This window comes from Poecilia formosa, unplaced genomic scaffold, assembly GCF_000485575.1.
Source record: "Poecilia formosa unplaced genomic scaffold, Poecilia_formosa-5.1.2 Scaffold305, whole genome shotgun sequence".
Taxonomy (NCBI): domain Eukaryota; kingdom Metazoa; phylum Chordata; class Actinopteri; order Cyprinodontiformes; family Poeciliidae; genus Poecilia; species Poecilia formosa.
The window spans coordinates 555,433-583,290 of NW_006800244.1; the positions used below are offsets into that span (position 1 = coordinate 555,433).

General features: G+C 38.4%; 2 protein-coding genes across 5 annotated transcripts; both read right to left on the reverse strand.

The window, feature by feature from the left end:
* Window positions 1–259: 259 nt before the first annotated feature.
* Window positions 260–14,685, reverse strand: LOC103152231 (prominin-1-A-like). Of its 4 annotated transcripts, XM_007572618.2 has the most exons (25): window positions 14,360–14,683; window positions 14,208–14,242; window positions 13,046–13,396; window positions 11,890–11,954; window positions 10,192–10,397; window positions 9,881–10,001; window positions 8,977–9,040; window positions 8,801–8,890; window positions 6,528–6,724; window positions 5,817–5,891; window positions 5,490–5,553; window positions 5,254–5,410; window positions 5,009–5,161; window positions 4,810–4,933; window positions 4,145–4,233; window positions 3,609–3,693; window positions 3,364–3,507; window positions 3,213–3,281; window positions 3,027–3,116; window positions 2,868–2,921; window positions 2,681–2,761; window positions 1,532–1,600; window positions 1,355–1,444; window positions 1,150–1,262; window positions 260–1,072 (listed from the first exon to the last, which is right to left on the reverse strand). In XM_007572618.2, exons 3-25 carry the CDS (start codon window positions 13,299–13,301, stop codon window positions 1,021–1,023), a joined length of 2,508 nt encoding a protein of 835 aa, XP_007572680.1. In that variant the 5' UTR covers window positions 13,302–13,396; window positions 14,208–14,242; window positions 14,360–14,683; the 3' UTR covers window positions 260–1,020. The 4 variants fall into 4 exon arrangements, with proteins under 4 accessions (XP_007572680.1, XP_016516454.1, XP_016516453.1 ...); XM_016660968.1 differs by lacking the exons at window positions 260–1,072; window positions 1,150–1,262; window positions 1,355–1,444 and having other exon boundaries at window positions 2,868–2,898; window positions 14,360–14,682; XM_016660967.1 differs by lacking the exons at window positions 260–1,072; window positions 1,150–1,262; window positions 1,355–1,444; window positions 1,532–1,600 and adding an exon at window positions 1,619–2,591 and having other exon boundaries at window positions 14,360–14,685.
* Window positions 14,686–15,708: 1,023 nt separating this feature from the next.
* LOC103152232 (prominin-1-A-like) lies at window positions 15,709–25,719 on the reverse strand. The gene is made up of 14 exons (XM_016660954.1): window positions 25,375–25,719; window positions 25,223–25,257; window positions 24,061–24,411; window positions 22,905–22,969; window positions 21,207–21,412; window positions 20,896–21,016; window positions 19,992–20,055; window positions 19,816–19,905; window positions 17,543–17,739; window positions 16,847–16,921; window positions 16,520–16,583; window positions 16,284–16,440; window positions 16,039–16,191; window positions 15,709–15,963 (listed from the first exon to the last, which is right to left on the reverse strand). Exons 3-14 carry the CDS (start codon window positions 24,314–24,316, stop codon window positions 15,810–15,812), a joined length of 1,602 nt encoding a protein of 533 aa, XP_016516440.1. The 5' UTR covers window positions 24,317–24,411; window positions 25,223–25,257; window positions 25,375–25,719; the 3' UTR covers window positions 15,709–15,809.
* Between the last annotated feature and the right edge of the window lie 2,139 nt (window positions 25,720–27,858).

Here is a 27,858-nt window from a genome sequence, read left to right on the forward strand (position 1 = left end):
AGTCGTGTTTAATCAAATTTAAAGAATATTTGTCCCATTTTTGTTGTAGCACATTAATGCAAAAGATTATTCACTCTTCTCAACGTAGCAGGGGGATAAAAGTTCATGTGCCTTGCAAAAATTACCTCTAGCCATTTGCACCATGAAAAACACTTTTCTGCTTTTTGATCAAGATAGAAACCACCATAATAAAATTGCACAAAATATGATGATTGATTAGTGTTTTTTTTATTCACTGTATGGAAAACAGCTGACAGAAATGTTTCAACCCTTTATAAAAAATCACAATCAAATGGCATAAAGTGCTGCACAACAAAAGAACAGAATTTACTCTGCAGAACAAAGTAGAACAATAATCAACACCAATCAAACATACCTAACATTATTCAAAAGAAATTACTACTCACGATAAAAAAAAAAAAGAAAGAAATTTAATGACATTGTAAAGTAAGTAAACAGCAGCAATGATATGGGTAAAACTATTTGCAAGTCAACTAAGTACACTGAACCCAGAAAACATTTGTTCCCAACATTAGTGCAAATGAAAATAGAAATTCAGTCAAAAATAAAATGTGTTTCCCATTGTCAACAAGCTGCTAAACCACAAATAATGTTAAAACGTAGAACTGTGCGTCAACATATATACAGATGTAATCAACTAGAAACAAGAAATATGCCTGATGAGGCTGATTTCAGCCAGGAAATAAAAAAAAAAACAACATTCTTTGAGGTTCTCGTATATCATCAGAATCCCTCTAGATGGCTTTAAAAGGGAAACACGGGCTATATGAAATGTACCACACTGTGGTCAGGTTTCCCTCTCCACGCTATAGTAAAAACCAAAACTTACAAAATATTCAAGTAGATATGTTAGTTCTAATTCTTTCTTTTTCTGTTGTTTTACCCAAGTGACAATGTGCCACATCTGTGCTGTGGTGTCCCATGTGCTTTGATTTTCTCAAACACAACACTTGTGCCTGCAGACCTTTAAATCTGCCCCACGCACGTGCCGTCCCATCCTCAGGTGATTTTCATCTGAGCCCGAGGGATGTGGTTCATAACGATGTGATTTCTGAAGACAGAGAAATTAATAAGCAAATTCAGCCTGATTCAGTCACACAAATCCCCTACACATTTCCCACTACTTACTCAAAAACATCAGAGTATCTCATCCTCCTGTAGTACTTTGCTAGCTTCATGGAAAGTATAATACTGGGAATGAAGAACACCAGGCACCAGCCCAGACTGAACCAGAACGCATTCTAAAAAAAAAAAAAAAACATTTAAGAAACTAGAAAATAACAAGTAGTCTCAAGAATAAAGAATAAATTAGGAAGAAGTTTGTTCTCCTCACCAAAGACTCCACCATGTTATCACAAGCGATAGTGTCAATGGTGTCTACAACCCCGGCAACAGGCCCGCAGCGGCCGACATGCTGGGTGATCTGAGGGAAATTGAACGCAGCTCAAAAAACACTTTACAAACACAATGCATTCATTTGCCAATAAAAGATCTGAAGAGTTTCTTTTACCATAGTCTTGGCCCAGTCAGTATAAGCACTGACGTAATCCAGCTGGCAATTTAGAAACCTCCTACTTTCCTAGGATTTGGGGGGAAAAAAAAAATTGGTTAGACTCCATGAATTTTACTTGTCCAAAATACAGAAATAACATGAATTCTAATAAAAATCTGTGAGATGGCCCCTTTTTTTTCAGCGACAGGACTGATTTGACTTTTGTTCAGAAATTAAAAGTACCTGTGGGGTTAAATATGACAAATTCAACATGAAGCTCTTCATTTAAAAGTTGCAAAAAAATGATTTAAGTAGTAATTTGAAGCGCTACACAAATGTTGGATTAAAGGGTGTATCATGAACAATAAACAAAGGCAAAGGTTTCAATAAATGTTAATCTGTTCTTAGACTGATCCAGATTTGGTTCCACTTTAGGTCTGAGATTGATTTGAACTACATTACACTTCTGGACATTTACACCACCATCATATATGATGGCATATTAATTATGCAGCATTTAGTAAATAACTGCCTTTCTGTGCAAAACATATACAATTTGATCTCTAGCTTAGCCAGTCAAATGCCATTTTAAACATATTGGAACTATTCTGAGGCATGATTATGTCCAGAAATGTAAACATGTATAAATAATTGTTGCAGTGATGACTCCATAATGATGTCACTAACCACAGAATGCCAGACCAGGTGAACCAAAATGGTATTTGACCACTTGAGGTCACTAACAGGCTGTAGTTTGAGCATTTAACTTTCAGCCCGAGATGGTCAGGCAATCAAAAGGTGAGGAAAAATAAAAAAGAAGATGGTCACTTGAAGGCAAAAAGTATCTCATCCATCCTGATTTTACTGCAACTGTGCAAAAGACACTTCTAAATTCCAAAGTGTTCAAATGTATACTGTTAGGAACAAAATCTACATAAATAGTGCTTTGCTACAACATAAGTGGATAACTCAAGATAAATTCAGCAGCAAACCAAATGGTCTGCGGATATGGAACCAACAAACACACTGTTTCCACTCCACACACCCATAATAAGTAATCCATGGCCCTCCCACTTTCCTCTTCCCCACTTCCTAAATGACCTCAGGCATTAACAGACCACATGGAGCACATTTCTTCAAACTCATGTGACTCGCGGCTCTACTCACGGTCTTTACAATCTGTGTTGTATTTGTGTTGAGAAAGTCTTGTGCTGCTTTAGTGCTCCTCAGCACCTCCCCCACTGTTCTCTGAAAGGGCCGGAGAGAACCGAATGAAACCAAGAATGAAGCGCAGAGGAGAATTAATGAAAGATTTCTGCTTTCTGCAGATCTAGATGTTGGTCAATGCACTCACGCTGATTTTTTCTGAAGAGGACTGAAGGTTCCTGATGGATGATTTGAGGTTTATCTGTGGCGCAGAAAGCAGTGGTCGTCTCGTTAATACAAGCGAAATGCCCACGAGTGGGTGGCAGAACGCGAACAGGTATCATTAGAGACGAACCCCGGCACTCACCACTTGAGGAAAGATGGTCATCTCTATGTCGGCTTGAATTTGCCTCAGTTTCAGAGTCTCAGTTTGAAGTTCATCTTTAATTCTGGTCGGCTAGAAATGGACAGAAAGTTAGAATAAACATTAGAAATGGAAGAAACAAAACTTTTATTTTTCAATATAAATTAGGCTTAATGTGACGAGACTCACTTGTTGAAGACTCAAGTTATCAACCTTTTCCGCTGTTGTATTCAAATTGATTCTTAAAATGTCATCCATCTGTCAGAGAAAGTAAAGGGTCACCGGTTGCACAGAAATACATATAATAATAACAACAACTCTACATGGGAATAAGCTTTACCTGCTGCGTGATAGCCGTAATGTTGAAATCTGTAGCTTTGGAAGAGGTGTTTTCAAGTTTCTTTATCATGTCAGGGCTCAGGATATTGACTGAAGACAGAGTGATATTTGTATTCTCAAACTCCTTGTCGATCTGGGCTGTGTACTGTGAGCATGAGATCATTAGGGGAAATATTTAATACATGCAAGTAAAAGGGCAAAAAAAAAAAAAAATGCTTAAAACGAGATAGCGTCAACAAAACTCACTGTAGACACATTGAGTGCGCTTCCAAGATCTATAAGTTCATACAAGTGAAACGTCGTCCACAAAGGTTGGTTTTTCTGACAGTCTCTGGAAAGGCAGACATCAAATATAAGCTTCGCCCACACAAATAGTCTTGACAAATTAAAGGCCAGACACTGAGACAACTGTGATTGTATCGGTTGTATCAGTATCACTCAAGCCAAACAAGTAGATACTTGTTTGATCACCACTGTGATCAGTGGTGGTTAATCTGATCTGACTCTAATACCAAAATGTGAATAAAGCTTTCATAAATCACAAATTTTACTTTGAAGTTATTTTACATTTTGAACCAGAGATGGTCAAATGATGTTTAGATTGTTTAAAGAACAGTGAAATAGCCCTTTAATTTAGCACTGAATAGCAATCTATGAATCAGACATTAGCCTTTTGCTGTATCACATTGACTATTCACGCTATCATTATTAAACACTGATGCATAAACTGTGTATGGATGGTTTATGAGGGTTTGCATTAGAGTTGAAGTGGCAATGAATACCTGTAGACAGTGGACAAGTTGAGTTTGCTCTTCAGTCCAAAAGTGGAGCCTAATTCGAAGTTTGGGAATAAACCTGGAGTATCAATGAACTGTAAGCAGGAAAGACAGTGACTCAGGAATCTTTTAATCCATAGAAGCATATTCCATATTCCTTAAAAGCCTGTATAAAAGGTAAACATTTCTTTGAAATTATTTGGTTGTATTTTTTTTTTTTTTTTGGAATAGTGGTATGTAAAGAAACTGTATTCTAACAAATCATTTCAAATGTACGGTATAATAGAAGAAATATAGTTTGGGTCGCTTTGCTATCACAGTGTTTTGTTGGCATATGAAAAAAAAACAAAAAAACAACTAGAATCATAAAAATGATCCAATAAGAGATGCAGCTATTCAAGGAGATTCACAACTGGGCGCCAACCTTTTGATATAGACTACTTTGAGTTGATCTTTCACATGAAACTCCAGGAAAATGCACTAGTGATGGTTCTAACATGAAAAAAATGAGAAAAAGTCTAAAGGGTATGGACACATGTTAAAACATTTATATCTAGATATTTATATAAAAGATTTTGTGTCATCAATAGTTATGCTTTTATTTTGCATTCAGATTTGATCTTTAAGGATTATGAAGCATTTCAAATGTATATATTTGTGTATATCTCTACCTGCAGCAGCTGGCCATTGTCCCATGGTCGACAAATCAGCGTGTACGTGTTTCCACCCAGTAGGAAGAACACCAGCACCAGTATCATGAACAGCCAGGAAAACAGGAAGCTGAACCCTGCGCTCCTGTAATCAAATCCAGGTTTAACTCTTTAAAAACGCTCCTAAAAAGATGAATGTAGACAAGCAAGCGTCACTCACATCATGAGGAAGATGCCTCCACAGTTTGAGGTCATGGAGCGGTTGATGGGGTTCACCTTGGGAGAGAGACCCAGAGGGCCTACAATCAGACCCAGGATGTTGCAGACCACCACCAGGAGGATCACAAAGCACAGGGCCAAACACACACTCCATCTAACAAAATAATGTTACAGTAATTTGGAAAGTTTTGCTTTGTTTCTTTTTTTTCTTATTTATTGCATACATTGAACTTCCATCGTTTATACCTAATATTCTCTAATGCTTTCTCTTCAGGGAAGTACGTGTTAATGTCACTCTGGAGCTGGATTATAGTCTTTGACGCATCATCCAAAGCTGAAAGGGGGAGGTCCTGGGTAATCGGCATAACCTGTTTTTTTATGCTGCTCAGCTGGTCTTTGCTGGCTAGAAATACAAAGGCAAAATTTTGTTTTTAGTAATTATGCAGCTTTTATTTGTGGAGATAAATTTAGTATTCACTCACTTTTAACTAAAGTCTCAGTTTCATTGGTCACCGTCTCAGGAATGGTGTTGAAAAACTTCTCCGCCTGTAAAATTATAAAAAAGTTTTCTACAAATAGCTCTGATGCGTCTACGACAGATGATGGTACCCGTGTCATTTCCCTTTACTGGAAGAGGAAATGATGCTGACTGTTGTATAAAAATAGTACTGTTTACACTGACAATTAAACATGTCTACACCAAAAAAAAAAAAAAACTAAACAAACCAGTTCTTTATGGCACAGAAAGCATGTATAATAACATCATCATTTTTCAGTTGAAATCTGTTTTGTTTACAGTTCCCACTGACCTCAATTATTTCAGACAGTAGATCAGCTTTAATGACTTCATTCACTGCAGACTGAAACTTATTCAGGCTGGCAGTCTGTGAAAAAAGCAAAATAAAACACACACATAAGCTGCTGAAGAGTTTCCAACATGTTGTAACTTGAAGCAACAGAGGAGGGCAGCAGAGTGCAAAAAAAAAAAGACTAAAGTTACCAAGAAACGGCAAAGTCAATCAACAAATGATTTTCAAAGTGTACTATCAATTTTGTACGTGTTAATTTTCTTCTCAAAATAAAATATATCTTAAACTTAAATAAATCGACCTAACACTTATGATCGAAGATGACACAGATTGAATATTTTAGGAGGAGGGAAAAAAGTGGAGGAGGAGAAATTCATCATTCAGACAAATCCACAGAAAGAGTCATCATTCCGGTGAGCGTCTCAGCCTGCGTCAAACATAGTGTGACTGCAGAAACCATTTCTCCTCTTTATTCATGACAATATGCTTAGGGACAGAATCTGAGTATTATGTAAACTGAGCAATCAGCCCTGACTCATCTCTTCCATAAAACACTTCAGCTAACAGAACTAGATGTTCAGAGCCTCATGTGTCCTTGTCGTGCAGGCAGGCATTCTGGGAACCCAGAACTCATCCATTCAACAGGAAAATAAATAAATCAGACAAGAATGATTCATGTTATATTTTAGGCTACAGAAAACCAGCACTTACAGAAATGGTGATGTTTAGCGTTAGTTTCTTCATGTCTGCTGTTAGGTTGTGACATCCTTTGCATTCTGGTCTGGACAGCGTCTGAGTAAGCCGATTTCTGACAACGGTGATGTTGGCCTGAGTACGGTCTATGCTGGACTGCAGTTGGGCTAGTGATGAGTTCAACTTGTCAAGTTGGTCATTGGTGGTCAAACAATCTGCACATTCAAACAAACAAACAAAAAGTACACACACACACACGTACACACACACACACACACGCACACACACACACAAATAAGCCACTAATCAGTGATCATTTTAAACACTCTTTACAGACCTTTGTGTTTTTAACAGGCTTTGATCTAGAAACTCATTTTCATTAATTCTAGTAACTTCTATAAAGGGTTTTCTACACAAGGTGTCACCGTGGAAAACAAATAACTACAAAGCAGTTCACAGTTAGGTGGCACTCCTGGTAAAGACTTGTAAAAGCAATAAAATACATGAGCTCTGGAGATTGTTTTTAGCTCCCTTGGCTTTAGTTGTACAAACGTCTTAAGCAGCAATTCTCATTACCATATTGTCCCTTCCTATGTCTTCTTTATACCCATTTACTTACACCATTGGGTGTCACTTTTTCTTGTTTGTAGGCATTTTTATGAATTATGAGGATAAATAGCCACAAAAATGTTCAAGTTTCATGTACAATTTACTGTAATACTGCATTATTTTCTGAAGATTTGGTGGAATATTTTGTTCATTTTAGTTCTGATCCTCTGATCAAACTGTACTCTTAGAAGAAATGACATCCTGTTGTCATCCTGAATGAAGCTGCATAGAAAAAGACTGAAACTACAAAACTACAAAATGGTGAAGGGGAAAAATGGCCAGCACATCTTCCTCAATGTGTGTGGAAACTTTCTCTATTTTTGTTCCCAATGTAGATATGGGCAAGTTTAGGCAAGTAGTCACTTGTAGTCACTTCAAAACTTATGATCAGCTTACATCTGCCCTTGGTAATGGTATGTTCTCTTGTTTTTCCTACTTTGAAAAGTGGCTTTTTTTGTTTCATGGGTTTTTAATGTCATATTTATGCCTTAGGGAACCACGGAGTCAAGAATTACTAAAGTAATTCTCCTAGGTATTCAGATTAACTTAAAACATTAAATCTTAGCTGAAAAAAAAAAAAAGACATTTTCTTTCCCACAGTCAATAAATGTACTCAAACAATAAGTTTGATTTTTTTTTGAGTGTGTGAGATTAAGTTTCCGCAACAAAGATGAATTTACCTTCAGCCCTTATGTACATTTACCAGAGCTGTCAATAAATGACATCATGTACATTTTGCTTGGAAAGGCAAATTTAAGCTTATTGTAGAAAAGTGACAAACTTTCCAATGAGTTATGTAAATGGCTTGAACCCTGTACTTGCAGACCGCTTTGTCAAATCCAGCGTAACAGCAATTACAATGACAATTACAATGAGAACTTCTACAATTACGTTGTTCCGTTTTACACCTGAGGATAAAATCTGATAATAAAAACAAATGCCCAGGCACAGGAATGCTTGCATAACAGGTTTCTATTTCTTGAAAACCATAAAGCAGACTTTACGGTCACTAAGGACGTAGAAGAAGGGTGACGCCTTAGCTTCCAGCCATAGAAGATGCAAATATTCTATGGCATCTTCTATAGAATATAGAAGATTGCACTTTAAAGTGCAATCACATTAAAGTGTGATTGTACTTTAATGTGCAATCACACATTAAAGTGGTTACACATTAACATTAATGTGTAACCATTTTACACATTAAAGTGGTAAAGTGGTTACAGCCAAAAAGCTCTTCTTCCTTGGGAAGGACATCCCAAAGTTGTTCCCAAAGTCCTCGTTGGGAAGCTCTTCTTCCCAAAGAGCCCAAACATTCAATGTTATAGGAATCAGAAGCAGTACAATGAGATCAAGTATACTCTGCACTGAAATCGCCTCTTTGTCGAACTACAACAAAACAACTATTCCACACAAAGGCTCAGTCAGGAGCCTTCTTGACTGCTCGGTTTATAGTTCAGTGGGAGCAGCTGACTTGTCTGTACTTGGCTCTGTATTATGTAACTTTTTATTCCTAAAACTGCCGATTAAAACGTCTGATCAGAAAAGTAAAATGCACAGCATGTACAAAAACATTTTAACGCCACGTGGAGCAGGAAGCAGAGATGTTCATTTGCAAACATCAAATGACCGAACGCATTTGCATGCGCTCATGGCCCAGACCTGGTCAGGCGTGGAACTCATACCATTGTGTAGAAGTTTGACCGACTGCAGAGCTGGGTCAAGAGTTCCTCTAAAGCGCTGCTGGATTTTTTCCCCCAACTGGCGTCCGATGTCTGCAACACCCAAACAACTCAGTTTGTGACAGTTGAGGCAATACAGTGGTTCCTCTGTTTTAGTCGTTTCAGTTCCCTGTTCTTACCGTCTAAGTTCCTGGTGATCTCCTCCACAGTTCTGTAGCTCTCATTCACCACATTATCCACTTGCTGAAGTCAAACAACGGAAAATTAAACAGCTGAAGTGCGTACTTATGGGTTAAACAGTAATATGCAGTCCAATAGATCACATGAGTTTATAATATCTCTAAGCCAGGTACCACCCTGTTCTCTTCACATGAGCATACTGACACTGCAAAAATAAAGAACTGGATCTAACTCAGTTGACAAATGTAAGGATATTTTTTTAATTTAATCCACATTGCCTTGAAGTTGATCGATTGTACTATTTAGTGGGATTTCATGTGGTAGAGGCATAATTTTGAAGTGAAAGAAATACAATACATAAAAATGTTTGAATTTCTTTCGGTTGAAAATCTGAAAAGTGTGGTGTGCATTTGTATTGTCCCTTCCTGAGTCAAAAGAATCAGCTTTCTCAACAAGTTAAATACTTAATTTGCAGTTGCTCCTCTATGGGTGATGTCCAATGGTGGACAAAGGGTGATTACTCCAATTACTGGCATGGGAGTAACTGAAGTACTATTCATTAAAAAATCTGATAAATATGTATCATTTTACATTCAGTTCATAATAATCACTATTTGTGTTGATCTACCACATAAACATAAAGGAAATAAAATATAGTAAATGTCTGTTTGTTATGAGACAAAAAGTAGCATTGATCAATGGGTGTGGAGACTTTTACATGTCTGTGTAATACATGTCAGCTTCTTGAATATTAATGGCAGAACTTCCCCATGGGAATTTTTTTGACCAAGCAAAACTGTATCATTCATGGTTTAAAAGCAGTTTGAATAAAAAAAGATGAGCTGATAACGACTGCCAAACTGCCAGCTGTCAACGCTTTGACCTGCATATATTTTCACTTACTTGTGGCACAGACACCAGGAAGCTGTGCATGTCACCTAATGCATTGTTAAGCTGCAACGGACTCTGGTTCACACTCTCTTTAAGATCTTCGTTGCTTCTGAACATGCAAATGTTACCAGCACTGCAATGAGAAACAGAGAAAGTTCAAAAACAGCACATGAATGTACAAACAGATAAATTTGCTTAATGAATAGACAGCTTACCCAAGAGACGCACACATGCAGTGAGCTGCACACATTTGAATGAACTTCTCATTATGTCTCTTGAAAACACACATACACACACACATACACACACACACACATACTCACAGGATAATGATTGTAATTGCAAATAGGCTGAAGCAGAGAATTCTTCTGAGAGAGTTGGTGGAGGATGTCTGCTTCTGGTACATCTTCCCCCCACAGTTGCCACAGCAGCGACAGAAAGCCATGAAGAAACCAATTATGGGCATCAGGACAATGTACAAGATGCCAATGGCGATGCACACTAGGAAACCCACTTCATACGTGAGGATCTGAATGCAAAAGCACATGCAATAATTAGGTCTTTGTGGCGTCATATGATGTCAGATCCCAGTGAGACACCAACAAACAAGTTCTCTCTTTAATGTTTTGACATATTACAACCATGAGGATGGCAGTCTTAGCAGTCTTCAGAGCATTCAGGCTTTTTTCCAATGTTCAACAGTCACAGACTCTTAGCTCAACAATCCAATAAACACTGAGCACATGAAGAAAGAAACTGGAAAAAGACATAAAATCTAAGGAACTAGCTGAAATCTGTCAGTAATTAGAAACTAATCCTGACCCCATTCAGAACAAATTAAAGTTAGATGGCTTGGTCCTAACTGATGGCCCAGAAACTGTGATATTTCATGTCCAAAGCATTTTACTAGAAGTGTGTGATGGTGAATAAAAGCAGTTAACTTGTGCAACATTTCATGACGCAAAACATACTGACATGCTGTCTTGCTTATGAAAGTCTTTCTAAATGTCCAACTGCTTTAGTGAGCAATGTTGAGGCCATAATCTGGAAGTGGAAATAATTTAATGTAACTGTCTGAACCAGTCATGGCCAGGTTCTCCTCACTAGATTTCTAACATAAACTCAGAAAAGTTTCTCCAGAGCCAACGACTCCTAACAGAGAGCTCAGAAAGATCTGCAGTTAGCAGGTTACATTTTTCCACGTCAACAGTAAGTTAGGCACTCGATTTCTATCTGCCATCCACCACTGCTTAAGACTCAACTGCTGAAGGAAAAGCAAAATTTAAGTTTGCTTTATTGAAAAGCTCTGCAAGAATCACATGCTTAGTTAGAGAACATAATCTGATAAAATTAGACCAAAATTGAACTCTCTGTTTCAATGCAAACTCAATGTTCGGACCAGGAATGTGTTTGCACATCACTCTAAAAACACCAAGCCAAAAACAGTGAAGTCTGGAGCCTAGAACAGTCTGGTGTGAAAATTTCATTTCAATGGTGGATTTTTCACCAAGACAATAATCCTAGACACACAGAAAATTAAACCCTGGAGAAGAAGTTCTGGAATGCCCCAGTCAGTCACCTCACTTGAATGCAATAGAAAATCTATTAAAAGAGCTAAAGTTCACATAGCATAGCAGAAACTCCTGGAATCTTCAAGATTTCAAGACATTTGAAGCAGAAACGGGGGTCTAAGTCCCACTTGAAGAGCTTAGCTCACGAGTTCACAAAAAAAGGCTTTTTTACTTACTACTTATTACTACTATAGTGTTCAGTACATAATCCCTGTGCCAGTCTACATCATAACTTAGTTAATGGACTTGTTTTGATTTCAACACATGTGGGCATTACTTGGATATTTACCAGCAACTGCTGTGAATTTCATGCCAATAGCCTCATTGGCATGAAATGAGATTATGGAAATCTATTTCTCATTCAAAATACGCTTTATGAGAAAAAGGTTGACGTGTCAGATATTTATTTTCCAAATTGTGTACATTTCAGATTCAAGCACATTTACTTACTTCAGTCATCAGCTCTTTGTTTGACCAGACCTGCTGAGGATCCTTGATTATTTCCAGAAATAAGCCTGGGAAGAAATGAGAGACAAAGTGGCTTTGTGTTTCTGAAATTTAAGAATAAATGTGAGGCATTTCCAAAGAACACTGATTTGATGTTTCATGCTTCCTGCCTCTCTAGTCTGGTCAGCTCTGTATAAAAATCCTGGCCACAGGAACAGAGTGTCCTATCCTTTATAAAACATCTTAAAAATTTCACATTGTATGAGTGGAAATCTGACACCGACATCTTGTGGTTACTAGGAGACGGGTCGGCCTTCAGTGGGAGATAACACAATACAAAGGCAGTCATTAATGTTACCTCTAAACCCTGGTATTGTGGATTTAGTTGACAACAAAAGCCAGTGCTGGTAACTGAGAAGAAACGCGCAGGTGCTGATCAAACAAGCTTTGTATGTTTCATTTATCATCTGTGTGACATCAGAAAGCAGCATGCTATAAATATAATCCCCTATTCTTCCACGTACACGCATTTATACATTTCTAACCTGCGGTGCAGGGGATTGTGATCAAAGTGAGGCACATACAAACTTGAAAAAGTCAGGAAATAATTAGCTTTTTGTCACAGGCAGATGGAAGGCGGTGTTCTGTTACGCATTTGTTTAACTGGTATGGTTTTGGGTTTTCTAAACAGCAAGTGGCTTTTGCTTAAATCGTACTCGACACATCAATAGCAATTGGGTCAACTATGAGCTTGTACTGTCAGACTGATTTTTGACTCTTATCTGAAATCAATATGGAAGAATGAGTGGAACAGAGACTGCTTTACAGGGCAACTTCAATAAATGTCAAGGGCCTGGAAGGATCAAGGGAACAAAAGATCTAACGTCAAGACAGCAAACAAAAGTTAATGATTGACTGGGCAAATTTCGAGAAATCCCATTTACTTACTGGTTAACTACCTCTGTGATGTTTATGTGAGGAGATTGATGTGGTGTCCCAGTTCCTCCGCCCATAGGTAAAGCTTGCCCAAGCAAGTGGAAACCAATAAAAACTGACTATTTTATTGTGGCTAGTCCATAAGCTGGCAGCAGGACATCTATGTGTGTCCTAAGCAAACTCTTAGTTGGAGGAGCAAGAAGACAACAGCAGATTCACTTACGTTCAGGAAAAGGGTTAGGCTGGACCGTGTAAAGAAAGGAGTGGACGAATGGCACCAAAGACACCACATCGGTGTTCTTGTTTAATACGCCGTTGTACTGAGGTTGGGTGATGTTCTGAGTGACTTCGGCACCTGGACAGCTGAGCTGTGCAGAATCGCCCTGAGCCGAGATGCTCCCCAGCAGCAGCAGCAGCAGCAGCATCGTTCCTACTGCCCCGCTGTATGGCCATCTCCACATATTCTCACATAGGTGCATTTTCACAGGTTAAACCAGATTGAAAATGTTTATCGGAAGAAGAAGTCACAGTTTCAGAGTGATTAACTCATGGTGCGAGCACCGCCTGAATGTACCTGGAAAAAAGAAGTACAGACTGAATACAATGCTGCACTCAGAGAAGAAAATAGCTCCAGTTATTAGAGAAAAAAAAAAAAGAATCACTGAAACCCACAGAGTGAGTCACACAAACACAAAGAGATGATAAAACAATTTCCCTGAAGTGACAGGGAAAATAAACAACGTTGTCTTTCAGAAGAAGAACCACGACAGTGACATTTTGGAAACAGGAAGTTATAACTGTTAAATAAATGAACTTTTAAATGTTTTAGAAGTTCATTGTTTTGACTTCTAAAACAATGAAGTGTGGTAGATGTTGGCTTTTAAATGTTCCAAGAAATGTCAGGAAAATGACTGTAACCTGACAGACCTGTGTCCAAAGGGTAAACAGGCAGATAAGCTGCAGTTAGTTACCTGCATTAGTTGTGTTTATCCCAAACCACGCTTGTTCTGAAGCTTGTCATATTTTGTCTTTCTGTGTGCTCTCTTAACACTTCAAACCCTGACACAGGGAATAATACGCAGAAATTTGCTTTTTTTTTTTTTTTCTAAATCTGAACAAAACTAAAACTATTTTTTTGTGTAACATTTGACATTTAAGATTGTATATGGCTTCTCAAAAGATATAAATCAACAAAAAGGCTTTCAGTAGAGCCCAATTTTTAAGACAGTGCTAACTTTGTTAATGATGTGGTGGTGGCTGGAAAACATGAATCAGAAAGGAAACTTTTACCTTTAGGCATTTAACTAAATACGGCAACAGTGAACAAAAAAAAAAAATAAAAAAATAAGAAATGCGATGAAAACAGAAAAATTTAATGTTCTTACCTGGTTACTGGGTACAAGTCATTACAGCATGGCCACTACGGGAAAAAAAAGGAAAAGATAAGATCAAAGTGGTAAACAGGATAGATTTGAAGACAAGATACTGTGAAGAGCAGCAAAAGTTACATTTTGTAATGTCCTTTCAGCTAACTCACCTTACTCAGCAGAACAGCAAAGTTGTACTTATGTTCACCTGATCCGGAGCTCTTCAGAGGGAGGAGTGGGAGAATTTCAGGGCATTAGAGGCAACCTGATACGGTCTGCTCTTGTTGGGAAGTTGTCTGTGTGCTGGAGTGCACAGCTCTGACAAAGAGGATGGAGGGAGGGGAGAGAAAAGGGATTGGAGAAGAGAGAGAAAGGGAGGGTCCTAAAAACCAAACACAGAGAAAGAGAGGCAGGAACAGAAGAAGGAACATGTGGGGGACAGAGATGAAGAACGTAATTGGCAAACTTTCTGAAACGGTTTCCTAGATCCTGGATTAAGCGTGTGTGTGAATAGTTTCTTTTAGATTACAAATATATACACACTGACCACACCTGATTCCAAACAAGGTCACTTATTTTCGTCCAGAGCTAATAGAATCCCTTCTATAGTCACGTGATCATGCAAAGTAAGTCAAATCTGTGAGGGAAAAGCGGCCAAAATGACACGGCACACAACTAGATATGTGTGGAGAAAGAAAGCCGAGGAGGATACACTCGGGATTGGGAGTTACAAAATATCCAAAGCATGTCAAGGAATCCTGCAAGAACATTTCAGGGAACATTTGGGGGTTATTGGAAACAGCTGAGAAATTTTATCAGAAGTATCCAAATGGAAGCTTTTCAGCGCCACTTCTCAGTGAAGCATGTCAAAACAAGACCACAGATGCCAGTCTGTCTGAACAACACCCCAGATTAAAGAGTTTCAGGAAAGGAACTGTGATGAGACAGAACCTGCAGAGACAGACCTTTCTACTGATTATGACTAATGTTAATAATTGTTGCCGTGGAGCTAGAGTTGGGCCTAGTAAACATTAAAAGGGGCAGCAAAAGTTTGCATAACTTTAAAACGGTGGATGAATTGTCTGTCTGTTTCTGTTTTCTTTGATCATGTGCACACTGGCTAATCACCTATAACTGGTTAACCTCAACCCAGTATCATCAATTACAAGCTGATCCTTTAATCTGTTTATCTTGAAGCTTTAGCACGTGGACACTGCCACTACCAAAGAGTGGCTGTGGCNACAAATCATTTCAAATGTACGGTATAATAGAAGAAATATAGTTTGGGTCGCTTTGCTATCACAGTGTTTTGTTGGCATATGAAAAAACAAAAAACTAGAATCATAAAAATGATCCAATAAGAGATGCAGCTATTCAAGGAGATTCACAACTGGGCGCCAACCTTTTGATATAGACTACTTTGAGTTGGTCTTTCACATGAAACTCCAGGAAAATGCACTAGTGATGGTTCTAACATGAAAAAAAATGAGAAAAAGTCTAAAGGGTATGGACACATGTTAAAACATTTATATCTAGATATTTATATAAAAGATTTTGTGTCATCAATAGTTATGCTTTTATTTTGCATTCAGATTTGATCTTTAAGGATTATGAAGCATTTCAAATGTATATATTTGTGTATATCTCTACCTGCAGCAGCTGGCCATTGTCCCATGGTCGACAAATCAGCGTGTACGTGTTTCCACCCAGTAGGAAGAACACCAGCACCAGTATCATGAACAGCCAGGAAAACAGGAAGCTGAACCCTGCGCTCCTGTAATCAAATCCAGGTTTAACTCTTTAAAAACACTCCCAAAAAGATGAATGTAGACAAGCAAGCGTCACTCACATCATGAGGAAGATGCCTCCACAGTTTGAGGTCATGGAGCGGTTGGTGGGGTTCACCTTGGGAGAGAGACCCAGAGGGCCTACAATCAGACCCAGGATGTTGCAGACCACCACCAGGAGGATCACAAAGCACAGGGCCAAACACACACTCCATCTAACAAAATAATGTTACAGTAATTTGGAAAGTTTTGCTTTGTTTCTTTTTTTTCTTATTTATTGCATACATTGAACTTCCATCGTTTATACCTAATATTCTCTAATGCTTTCTCTTCAGGGAAGTACGTGTTAATGTCACTCTGGAGCTGGATTATAGTCTTTGACGCATCATCCAAAGCTGAAAGGGGGAGGTCCTGGGTAATCGGCATAACCTGTTTTTTTATGCTGCTCAGCTGGTCTTTGCTGGCTAGAAATACAAAGGCAAAATTTTGTTTTTAGTAATTATGCAGCTTTTATTTGTGGAGATAAATTTAGTATTCACTCACTTTTAACTAAAGTCTCAGTTTCATTGGTCACCGTCTCAGGAATGGTGTTGAAAAACTTCTCCGCCTGTAAAATTATAAAAAAGTTTTCTACAAATAGCTCTGATGCGTCTACGACAGATGATGGTACCCGTGTCATTTCCCTTTACTGGAAGAGGAAATGATGCTGACTGTTGTATAAAAATAGTACTGTTTACACTGACAATTAAACATGTCTACACCAAAAAAAAAAAAAAACTAAACAAACCAGTTCTTTATGGCACAGAAAGCATGTATAATAACATCATCATTTTTCAGTTGAAATCTGTTTTGTTTACAGTTCCCACTGACCTCAATTATTTCAGACAGTAGATCAGCTTTAATGACTTCATTCACTGCAGACTGAAACTTATTCAGGCTGGCAGTCTGTGAAAAAAGCAAAATAAAACACACACATAAGCTGCTGAAGAGTTTCCAACATGTTGTAACTTGAAGCAACAGAGGAGGGCAGCAGAGTGCAAAAAAAAAAAGACTAAAGTTACCAAGAAACGGCAAAGTCAATCAACAAATGATTTTCAAAGTGTACTATCAATTTTGTACGTGTTAATTTTCTTCTCAAAATAAAATATATCTTAAACTTAAATAAATCGACCTAACACTTATGATCGAAGATGACACAGATTGAATATTTTAGGAGGAGGGAAAAAAGTGGAGGAGGAGAAATTCATCATTCAGACAAATCCACAGAAAGAGTCATCATTCCGGTGAGTGCCTGTAGTGTGACTGCAGAAACCATTTCTCCTCTTTATTCATGACAATATGCTTAGGGACAGAATCTGAGTATTATGTAAACTGAGCAATCAGCCCTGACTCATCTCTTCCATAAAACACTTCAGCTAACAGAACTAGATGTTCAGCGCCTCATGTGTCCTTGTCGTGCAGGCAGGCATTCTGGGAACCCAGAACTCATCCATTCAACAGGAAAATAAATAAATCAGACAAGAATGATTCATGTTATATTTTAGGCTACAGAAAACCAGCACTTACAGAAATGGTGATGTTTAGCGTTAGTTTCTTCATGTCTGCTGTTAGGTTGTGACATCCTTTGCATTCTGGTCTGGACAGCGTCTGAGTAAGCCGATTTCTGACAACGGTGATGTTGGCCTGAGTACGGTCTATGCTGGACTGCAGTTGGGCTAGTGATGAGTTCAACTTGTCAAGTTGGTCATTGGTGGTCAAACAATCTGCACATTCAAACAAACAAACAAAAAGTACACACACACACACGTACACACACACACACACACGCACACACACACACAAATAAGCCACTAATCAGTGATCATTTTAAACACTCTTTACAGACCTTTGTGTTTTTAACAGGCTTTGATCTAGAAACTCATTTTCATTAATTCTAGTAACTTCTATAAAGGGTTTTCTACACAAGGTGTCACCGTGGAAAACAAATAACTACAAAGCAGTTCACAGTTAGGTGGCACTCCTGGTAAAGACTTGTAAAAGCAATAAAATACATGAGCTCTGGAGATTGTTTTTAGCTCCCTTGGCTTTAGTTGTACAAACGTCTTAAGCAGCAATTCTCATTACCATATTGTCCCTTCCTATGTCTTCTTTATACCCATTTACTTACACCATTGGGTGTCACTTTTTCTTGTTTGTAGGCATTTTTATGAATTATGAGGATAAATAGCCACAAAAATGTTCAAGTTTCATGTACAATTTACTGTAATACTGCATTATTTTCTGAAGATTTGGTGGAATATTTTGTTCATTTTAGTTCTGATCCTCTGATCAAACTGTACTCTTAGAAGAAATGACATCCTGTTGTCATCCTGAATGAAGCTGCATAGAAAAAGACTGAAACTACAAAACTACAAAATGGTGAAGGGGAAAAATGGCCAGCACATCTTCCTCAATGTGTGTGGAAACTTTCTCTATTTTTGTTCCCAATGTAGATATGGGCAAGTTTAGGCAAGTAGTCACTTGTAGTCACTTCAAAACTTATGATCAGCTTACATCTGCCCTTGGTAATGGTATGTTCTCTTGTTTTTCCTACTTTGAAAAGTGGCTTTTTTTGTTTCATGGGTTTTTAATGTCATATTTATGCCTTAGGGAACCACGGAGTCAAGAATTACTAAAGTAATTCTCCTAGGTATTCAGATTAACTTAAAACATTAAATCTTAGCTGAAAAAAAAAAAAAGACATTTTCTTTCCCACAGTCAATAAATGTACTCAAACAATAAGTTTGATTTTTTTTTGAGTGTGTGAGATTAAGTTTCCGCAACAAAGATGAATTTACCTTCAGCCCTTATGTACATTTACCAGAGCTGTCAATAAATGACATCATGTACATTTTGCTTGGAAAGGCAAATTTAAGCTTATTGTAGAAAAGTGACAAACTTTCCAATGAGTTATGTAAATGGCTTGAACCCTGTACTTGCAGACCGCTTTGTCAAATCCAGCGTAACAGCAATTACAATGACAATTACAATGAGAACTTCTACAATTACGTTGTTCCGTTTTACACCTGAGGATAAAATCTGATAATAAAAACAAATGCCCAGGCACAGGAATGCTTGCATAACAGGTTTCTATTTCTTGAAAACCATAAAGCAGACTTTACGGTCACTAAGGACGTAGAAGAAGGGTGACGCCTTAGCTTCCAGCCATAGAAGATGCAAATATTCTATGGCATCTTCTATAGAATATAGAAGATTGCACTTTAAAGTGCAATCACATTAAAGTGTGATTGTACTTTAATGTGCAATCACACATTAAAGTGGTTACACATTAACATTAATGTGTAACCATTTTACATATTAAAGTGGTAAAGTGGTTACAGCCAAAAAGCTCTTCTTCCTTGGGAAGGACATCCCAAAGTTGTTCCCAAAGTCCTCGTTGGGAAGCTCTTCTTCCCAAAGAGCCCAAACATTCAATGTTATAGGAATCAGAAGCAGTACAATGAGATCAAGTATACTCTGCACTGAAATCGCCTCTTTGTCGAACTACAACAAAACAACTATTCCACACAAAGGCTCAGTCAGGAGCCTTCTTGACTGCTCGGTTTATAGTTCAGTGGGAGCAGCTGACTTGTCTGTACTTGGCTCTGTATTATGTAACTTTTTATTCCTAAAACTGCCGATTAAAACGTCTGATCAGAAAAGTAAAATGCACAGCATGTACAAAAACATTTTAACGCCACGTGGAGCAGGAAGCAGAGATGTTCATTTGCAAACATCAAATGACCGAACGCATTTGCATGCGCTCATGGCCCAGACCTGGTCAGGCGTGGAACTCATACCATTGTGTAGAAGTTTGACCGACTGCAGAGCTGGGTCAAGAGTTCCTCTAAAGCGCTGCTGGATTTTTTCCCCCAACTGGCGTCCGATGTCTGCAACACCCAAACAACTCAGTTTGTGACAGTTGAGGCAATACAGTGGTTCCTCTGTTTTAGTCGTTTCAGTTCCCTGTTCTTACCGTCTAAGTTCCTGGTGATCTCCTCCACAGTTCTGTAGCTCTCATTCACCACATTATCCACTTGCTGAAGTCAAACAACGGAAAATTAAACAGCTGAAGTGCGTACTTATGGGTTAAACAGTAATATGCAGTCCAATAGATCACATGAGTTTATAATATCTCTAAGCCAGGTACCACCCTGTTCTCTTCACATGAGCATACTGACACTGCAAAAATAAAGAACTGGATCTAACTCAGTTGACAAATGTAAGGATATTTTTTTAATTTAATCCACATTGCCTTGAAGTTGATCGATTGTACTATTTAGTGGGATTTCATGTGGTAGAGGCATAATTTTGAAGTGAAAGAAATACAATACATAAAAATGTTTGAATTTCTTTCGGTTGAAAATCTGAAAAGTGTGGTGTGCATTTGTATTGTCCCTTCCTGAGTCAAAAGAATCAGCTTTCTCAACAAGTTAAATACTTAATTTGCAGTTGCTCCTCTATGGGTGATGTCCAATGGTGGACAAAGGGTGATTACTCCAATTACTGGCATGGGAGTAACTGAAGTACTATTCATTAAAAAATCTGATAAATATGTATCATTTTACATTCAGTTCATAATAATCACTATTTGTGTTGATCTACCACATAAACATAAAGGAAATAAAATATAGTAAATGTCTGTTTGTTATGAGACAAAAAGTAGCATTGATCAATGGGTGTGGAGACTTTTACATGTCTGTGTAATACATGTCAGCTTCTTGAATATTAATGGCAGAACTTCCCCATGGGAATTTTTTTGACCAAGCAAAACTGTATCATTCATGGTTTAAAAGCAGTTTGAATAAAAAAAGATGAGCTGATAACGACTGCCAAACTGCCAGCTGTCAACGCTTTGACCTGCATATATTTTCACTTACTTGTGGCACAGACACCAGGAAGCTGTGCATGTCACCTAATGCATTGTTAAGCTGCAACGGACTCTGGTTCACACTCTCTTTAAGATCTTCGTTGCTTCTGAACATGCAAATGTTACCAGCACTGCAATGAGAAACAGAGAAAGTTCAAAAACAGCACATGAATGTACAAACAGATAAATTTGCTTAATGAATAGACAGCTTACCCAAGAGACGCACACATGCAGTGAGCTGCACACATTTGAATGAACTTCTCATTATGTCTCTTGAAAACACACATACACACACACATACACACACACACACATACTCACAGGATAATGATTGTAATTGCAAATAGGCTGAAGCAGAGAATTCTTCTGAGAGAGTTGGTGGAGGATGTCTGCTTCTGGTACATCTTCCCCCCACAGTTGCCACAGCAGCGACAGAAAGCCATGAAGAAACCAATTATGGGCATCAGGACAATGTACAAGATGCCAATGGCGATGCACACTAGGAAACCCACTTCATACGTGAGGATCTGAATGCAAAAGCACATGCAATAATTAGGTCTTTGTGGCGTCATATGATGTCAGATCCCAGTGAGACACCAACAAACAAGTTCTCTCTTTAATGTTTTGACATATTACAACCATGAGGATGGCAGTCTTAGCAGTCTTCAGAGCATTCAGGCTTTTTTCCAATGTTCAACAGTCACAGACTCTTAGCTCAACAATCCAATAAACACTGAGCACATGAAGAAAGAAACTGGAAAAAGACATAAAATCTAAGGAACTAGCTGAAATCTGTCAGTAATTAGAAACTAATCCTGACCCCATTCAGAACAAATTAAAGTTAGATGGCTTGGTCCTAACTGATGGCCCAGAAACTGTGATATTTCATGTCCAAAGCATTTTACTAGAAGTGTGTGATGGTGAATAAAAGCAGTTAACTTGTGCAACATTTCATGACGCAAAACATACTGACATGCTGTCTTGCTTATGAAAGTCTTTCTAAATGTCCAACTGCTTTAGTGAGCAATGTTGAGGCCATAATCTGGAAGTGGAAATAATTTAATGTAACTGTCTGAACCAGTCATGGCCAGGTTCTCCTCACTAGATTTCTAACATAAACTCAGAAAAGTTTCTCCAGAGCCAACGACTCCTAACAGAGAGCTCAGAAAGATCTGCAGTTAGCAGGTTACATTTTTCCACGTCAACAGTAAGTTAGGCACTCGATTTCTATCTGCCATCCACCACTGCTTAAGACTCAACTGCTGAAGGAAAAGCAAAATTTAAGTTTGCTTTATTGAAAAGCTCTGCAAGAATCACATGCTTAGTTAGAGAACATAATCTGATAAAATTAGACCAAAATTGAACTCTCTGTTTCAATGCAAACTCAATGTTCGGACCAGGAATGTGTTTGCACATCACTCTAAAAACACCAAGCCAAAAACAGTGAAGTCTGGAGCCTAGAACAGTCTGGTGTGAAAATTTCATTTCAATGGTGGATTTTTCACCAAGACAATAATCCTAGACACACAGAAAATTAAACCCTGGAGAAGAAGTTCTGGAATGCCCCAGTCAGTCACCTCACTTGAATGCAATAGAAAATCTATTAAAAGAGCTAAAGTTCACATAGCATAGCAGAAACTCCTGGAATCTTCAAGATTTCAAGACATTTGAAGCAGAAACGGGGGTCTAAGTCCCACTTGAAGAGCTTAGCTCACGAGTTCACAAAAAAAGGCTTTTTTACTTACTACTTATTACTACTATAGTGTTCAGTACATAATCCCTGTGCCAGTCTACATCATAACTTAGTTAATGGACTTGTTTTGATTTCAACACATGTGGGCATTACTTGGATATTTACCAGCAACTGCTGTGAATTTCATGCCAATAGCCTCATTGGCATGAAATGAGATTATGGAAATCTATTTCTCATTCAAAATACGCTTTATGAGAAAAAGGTTGACGTGTCAGATATTTATTTTCCAAATTGTGTACATTTCAGATTCAAGCACATTTACTTACTTCAGTCATCAGCTCTTTGTTTGACCAGACCTGCTGAGGATCCTTGATTATTTCCAGAAATAAGCCTGGGAAGAAATGAGAGACAAAGTGGCTTTGTGTTTCTGAAATTTAAGAATAAATGTGAGGCATTTCCAAAGAACACTGATTTGATGTTTCATGCTTCCTGCCTCTCTAGTCTGGTCAGCTCTGTATAAAAATCCTGGCCACAGGAACAGAGTGTCCTATCCTTTATAAAACATCTTAAAAATTTCACATTGTATGAGTGGAAATCTGACACCGACATCTTGTGGTTACTAGGAGACGGGTCGGCCTTCAGTGGGAGATAACACAATACAAAGGCAGTCATTAATGTTACCTCTAAACCCTGGTATTGTGGATTTAGTTGACAACAAAAGCCAGTGCTGGTAACTGAGAAGAAACGCGCAGGTGCTGATCAAACAAGCTTTGTATGTTTCATTTATCATCTGTGTGACATCAGAAAGCAGCATGCTATAAATATAATCCCCTATTCTTCCACGTACACGCATTTATACATTTCTAACCTGCGGTGCAGGGGATTGTGATCAAAGTGAGGCACATACAAACTTGAAAAAGTCAGGAAATAATTAGCTTTTTGTCACAGGCAGATGGAAGGCGGTGTTCTGTTACGCATTTGTTTAACTGGTATGGTTTTGGGTTTTCTAAACAGCAAGTGGCTTTTGCTTAAATCGTACTCGACACATCAATAGCAATTGGGTCAACTATGAGCTTGTACTGTCAGACTGATTTTTGACTCTTATCTGAAATCAATATGGAAGAATGAGTGGAACAGAGACTGCTTTACAGGGCAACTTCAATAAATGTCAAGGGCCTGGAAGGATCAAGGGAACAAAAGATCTAACGTCAAGACAGCAAACAAAAGTTAATGATTGACTGGGCAAATTTCGAGAAATCCCATTTACTTACTGGTTAACTACCTCTGTGATGTTTATGTGAGGAGATTGATGTGGTGTCCCAGTTCCTCCGCCCATAGGTAAAGCTTGCCCAAGCAAGTGGAAACCAATAAAAACTGACTATTTTATTGTGGCTAGTCCATAAGCTGGCAGCAGGACATCTATGTGTGTCCTAAGCAAACTCTTAGTTGGAGGAGCAAGAAGACAACAGCAGATTCACTTACGTTCAGGAAAAGGGTTAGGCTGGACCGTGTAAAGAAAGGAGTGGACGAATGGCACCAAAGACACCACATCGGTGTTCTTGTTTAATACGCCGTTGTACTGAGGTTGGGTGATGTTCTGAGTGACTTCGGCACCTGGACAGCTGAGCTGTGCAGAATCGCCCTGAGCCGAGATGCTCCCCAGCAGCAGCAGCAGCAGCAGCATCGTTCCTACTGCCCCGCTGTATGGCCATCTCCACATATTCTCACATAGGTGCATTTTCACAGGTTAAACCAGATTGAAAATGTTTATCGGAAGAAGAAGTCACAGTTTCAGAGTGATTAACTCATGGTGCGAGCACCGCCTGAATGTACCTGGAAAAAAGAAGTACAGACTGAATACAATGCTGCACTCAGAGAAGAAAATAGCTCCAGTTATTAGAGAAAAAAAAAAAAGAATCACTGAAACCCACAGAGTGAGTCACACAAACACAAAGAGATGATAAAACAATTTCCCTGAAGTGACAGGGAAAATAAACAACGTTGTCTTTCAGAAGAAGAACCACGACAGTGACATTTTGGAAACAGGAAGTTATAACTGTTAAATAAATGAACTTTTAAATGTTTTAGAAGTTCATTGTTTTGACTTCTAAAACAATGAAGTGTGGTAGATGTTGGCTTTTAAATGTTCCAAGAAATGTCAGGAAAATGACTGTAACCTGACAGACCTGTGTCCAAAGGGTAAACAGGCAGATAAGCTGCAGTTAGTTACCTGCATTAGTTGTGTTTATCCCAAACCACGCTTGTTCTGAAGCTTGTCATATTTTGTCTTTCTGTGTGCTCTCTTAACACTTCAAACCCTGACACAGGGAATAATACGCAGAAATTTGCTTTTTTTTTTTTTTTCTAAATCTGAACAAAACTAAAACTATTTTTTTGTGTAACATTTGACATTTAAGATTGTATATGGCTTCTCAAAAGATATAAATCAACAAAAAGGCTTTCAGTAGAGCCCAATTTTTAAGACAGTGCTAACTTTGTTAATGATGTGGTGGTGGCTGGAAAACATGAATCAGAAAGGAAACTTTTACCTTTAGGCATTTAACTAAATACGGCAACAGTGAACAAAAAAAAAAAATAAAAAAATAAGAAATGCGATGAAAACAGAAAAATTTAATGTTCTTACCTGGTTACTGGGTACAAGTCATTACAGCATGGCCACTACGGGAAAAAAAAGGAAAAGATAAGATCAAAGTGGTAAACAGGATAGATTTGAAGACAAGATACTGTGAAGAGCAGCAAAAGTTACATTTTGTAATGTCCTTTCAGCTAACTCACCTTACTCAGCAGAACAGCAAAGTTGTACTTATGTTCACCTGATCCGGAGCTCTTCAGAGGGAGGAGTGGGAGAATTTCAGGGCATTAGAGGCAACCTGATACGGTCTGCTCTTGTTGGGAAGTTGTCTGTGTGCTGGAGTGCACAGCTCTGACAAAGAGGATGGAGGGAGGGGAGAGAAAAGGGATTGGAGAAGAGAGAGAAAGGGAGGGTCCTAAAAACCAAACACAGAGAAAGAGAGGCAGGAACAGAAGAAGGAACATGTGGGGGACAGAGATGAAGAACGTAATTGGCAAACTTTCTGAAACGGTTTCCTAGATCCTGGATTAAGCGTGTGTGTGAATAGTTTCTTTTAGATTACAAATATATACACACTGACCACACCTGATTCCAAACAAGGTCACTTATTTTCGTCCAGAGCTAATAGAATCCCTTCTATAGTCACGTGATCATGCAAAGTAAGTCAAATCTGTGAGGGAAAAGCGGCCAAAATGACACGGCACACAACTAGATATGTGTGGAGAAAGAAAGCCGAGGAGGATACACTCGGGATTGGGAGTTACAAAATATCCAAAGCATGTCAAGGAATCCTGCAAGAACATTTCAGGGAACATTTGGGGGTTATTGGAAACAGCTGAGAAATTTTATCAGAAGTATCCAAATGGAAGCTTTTCAGCGCCACTTCTCAGTGAAGCATGTCAAAACAAGACCACAGATGCCAGTCTGTCTGAACAACACCCCAGATTAAAGAGTTTCAGGAAAGGAACTGTGATGAGACAGAACCTGCAGAGACAGACCTTTCTACTGATTATGACTAATGTTAATAATTGTTGCCGTGGAGCTAGAGTTGGGCCTAGTAAACATTAAAAGGGGCAGCAAAAGTTTGCATAACTTTAAAACGGTGGATGAATTGTCTGTCTGTTTCTGTTTTCTTTGATCATGTGCACACTGGCTAATCACCTATAACTGGTTAACCTCAACCCAGTATCATCAATTACAAGCTGATCCTTTAATCTGTTTATCTTGAAGCTTTAGCACGTGGACACTGCCACTACCAAAGAGTGGCTGTGGCAGTGCCCAGAGCCGAAATCAATCTTCTGAAATAGCATCTCAGAGTCGGGCACATTTCACTGTTATAGAGTAGCAGTGAAATTTGTTGGCACATTGTGTAAAAAAAGAAAAAAGAAAAAAAAAGAGTACATTTATTCAGTGGAGGAAAAACATATGCAAGTCTTCCCTTTAAACATTAATCCTAATTTTCTCCTAAAGCTTCATCCATTGTCGTAATGCTCTGCAGCTACGTTGCTGACAATGCAGAGATGACAGAATTATTTTAGAGGTGGGTAGAGTACCCAAAAATTTTACTTAGGTGAGAGTAATACTACTTCAACATATTTTTACTCAAGTAAAAGTAAAAATTAAAAATAACAAAAGTAGCCATCCAAAGAATTATTCAGGTTAGAGTGAAAAGTTTTTTTTTTTTTTAAAAAAGGCTACTCAACCATAGTTTTGTTTCACGCTTTTATTCTGGCCCCGCCCTACAGCTTCCCGTTGTGTGTGGATAGTTAAGCTAATATGATGTAGCTGTGGTAAGCGTGAGGTCGCGAGCTAGAATCCACTGGATTTCATTTGTGATTTTTATGCTAGTCAGTCTCGAGTCAACTAGCACAAGTCGACGTTTTCTACGTCCAACTCTCAGTTTTAATCGTTGATTATGTCAAATAAATACACAGATTTAAATACATAATCTATGCGTCGTTTTGAGGCAGTTTCTTCAAAAAAGAAAAAAAAAAAAAAAAAAAAAAAGGGCTCAGTTGGTAACAATGGGTAAAAGTTGCTATTTCACATGCCCTACTCATAATTTGCTTCAGGTAAACCTACCTGAAATGCTGGTTGTGTTTCAATTATTTCTGACATAACTTATGGTTCCAGCCAGGGGCGCCCGTACCACCTTATTCCAGGGAGGTTTACTGTGGAAACGATTTTGGGTCTTACTTCCGGCGCCCACCGGAAGTAGTATTTCATTGTAATTTGTAGGGTTTTTTTTTTTGCTATAATCACGATAGAAGTTACATCTGTCTTTTCGGTTATTGTACAATATTTAGTAAAACTTGTTTACAGACACGCTGTCTGCTATCAGAGAGCTGCTCAGTGCAGAGGATCGTAATTGTGAGTTTAATCACGGGGAGCGATAGGAACACAGCGATAAGTTTTGTAAATGTGAGTTAGCAGCGCTGATGGCTCGTTTCTCTGAAGAGCTGACAGTAATAAAGAAGAGAAAAGCAGAGAAGCTGGGCCAGCAATACATCTCTATAAGACAAAATAAAACGTCTGGGTTTATTTAGTCCAGGCACAAGACCCGGCATCCTGCACGTTTTAGTTCTCTCTCTGGTTTAACGCATCTGGATCAAAGGATGACTCGTTAGAAGACCTAAGAGGAACACCGACATGCTGAAAAGATTGTTACTACCACCAGGGAGATAACT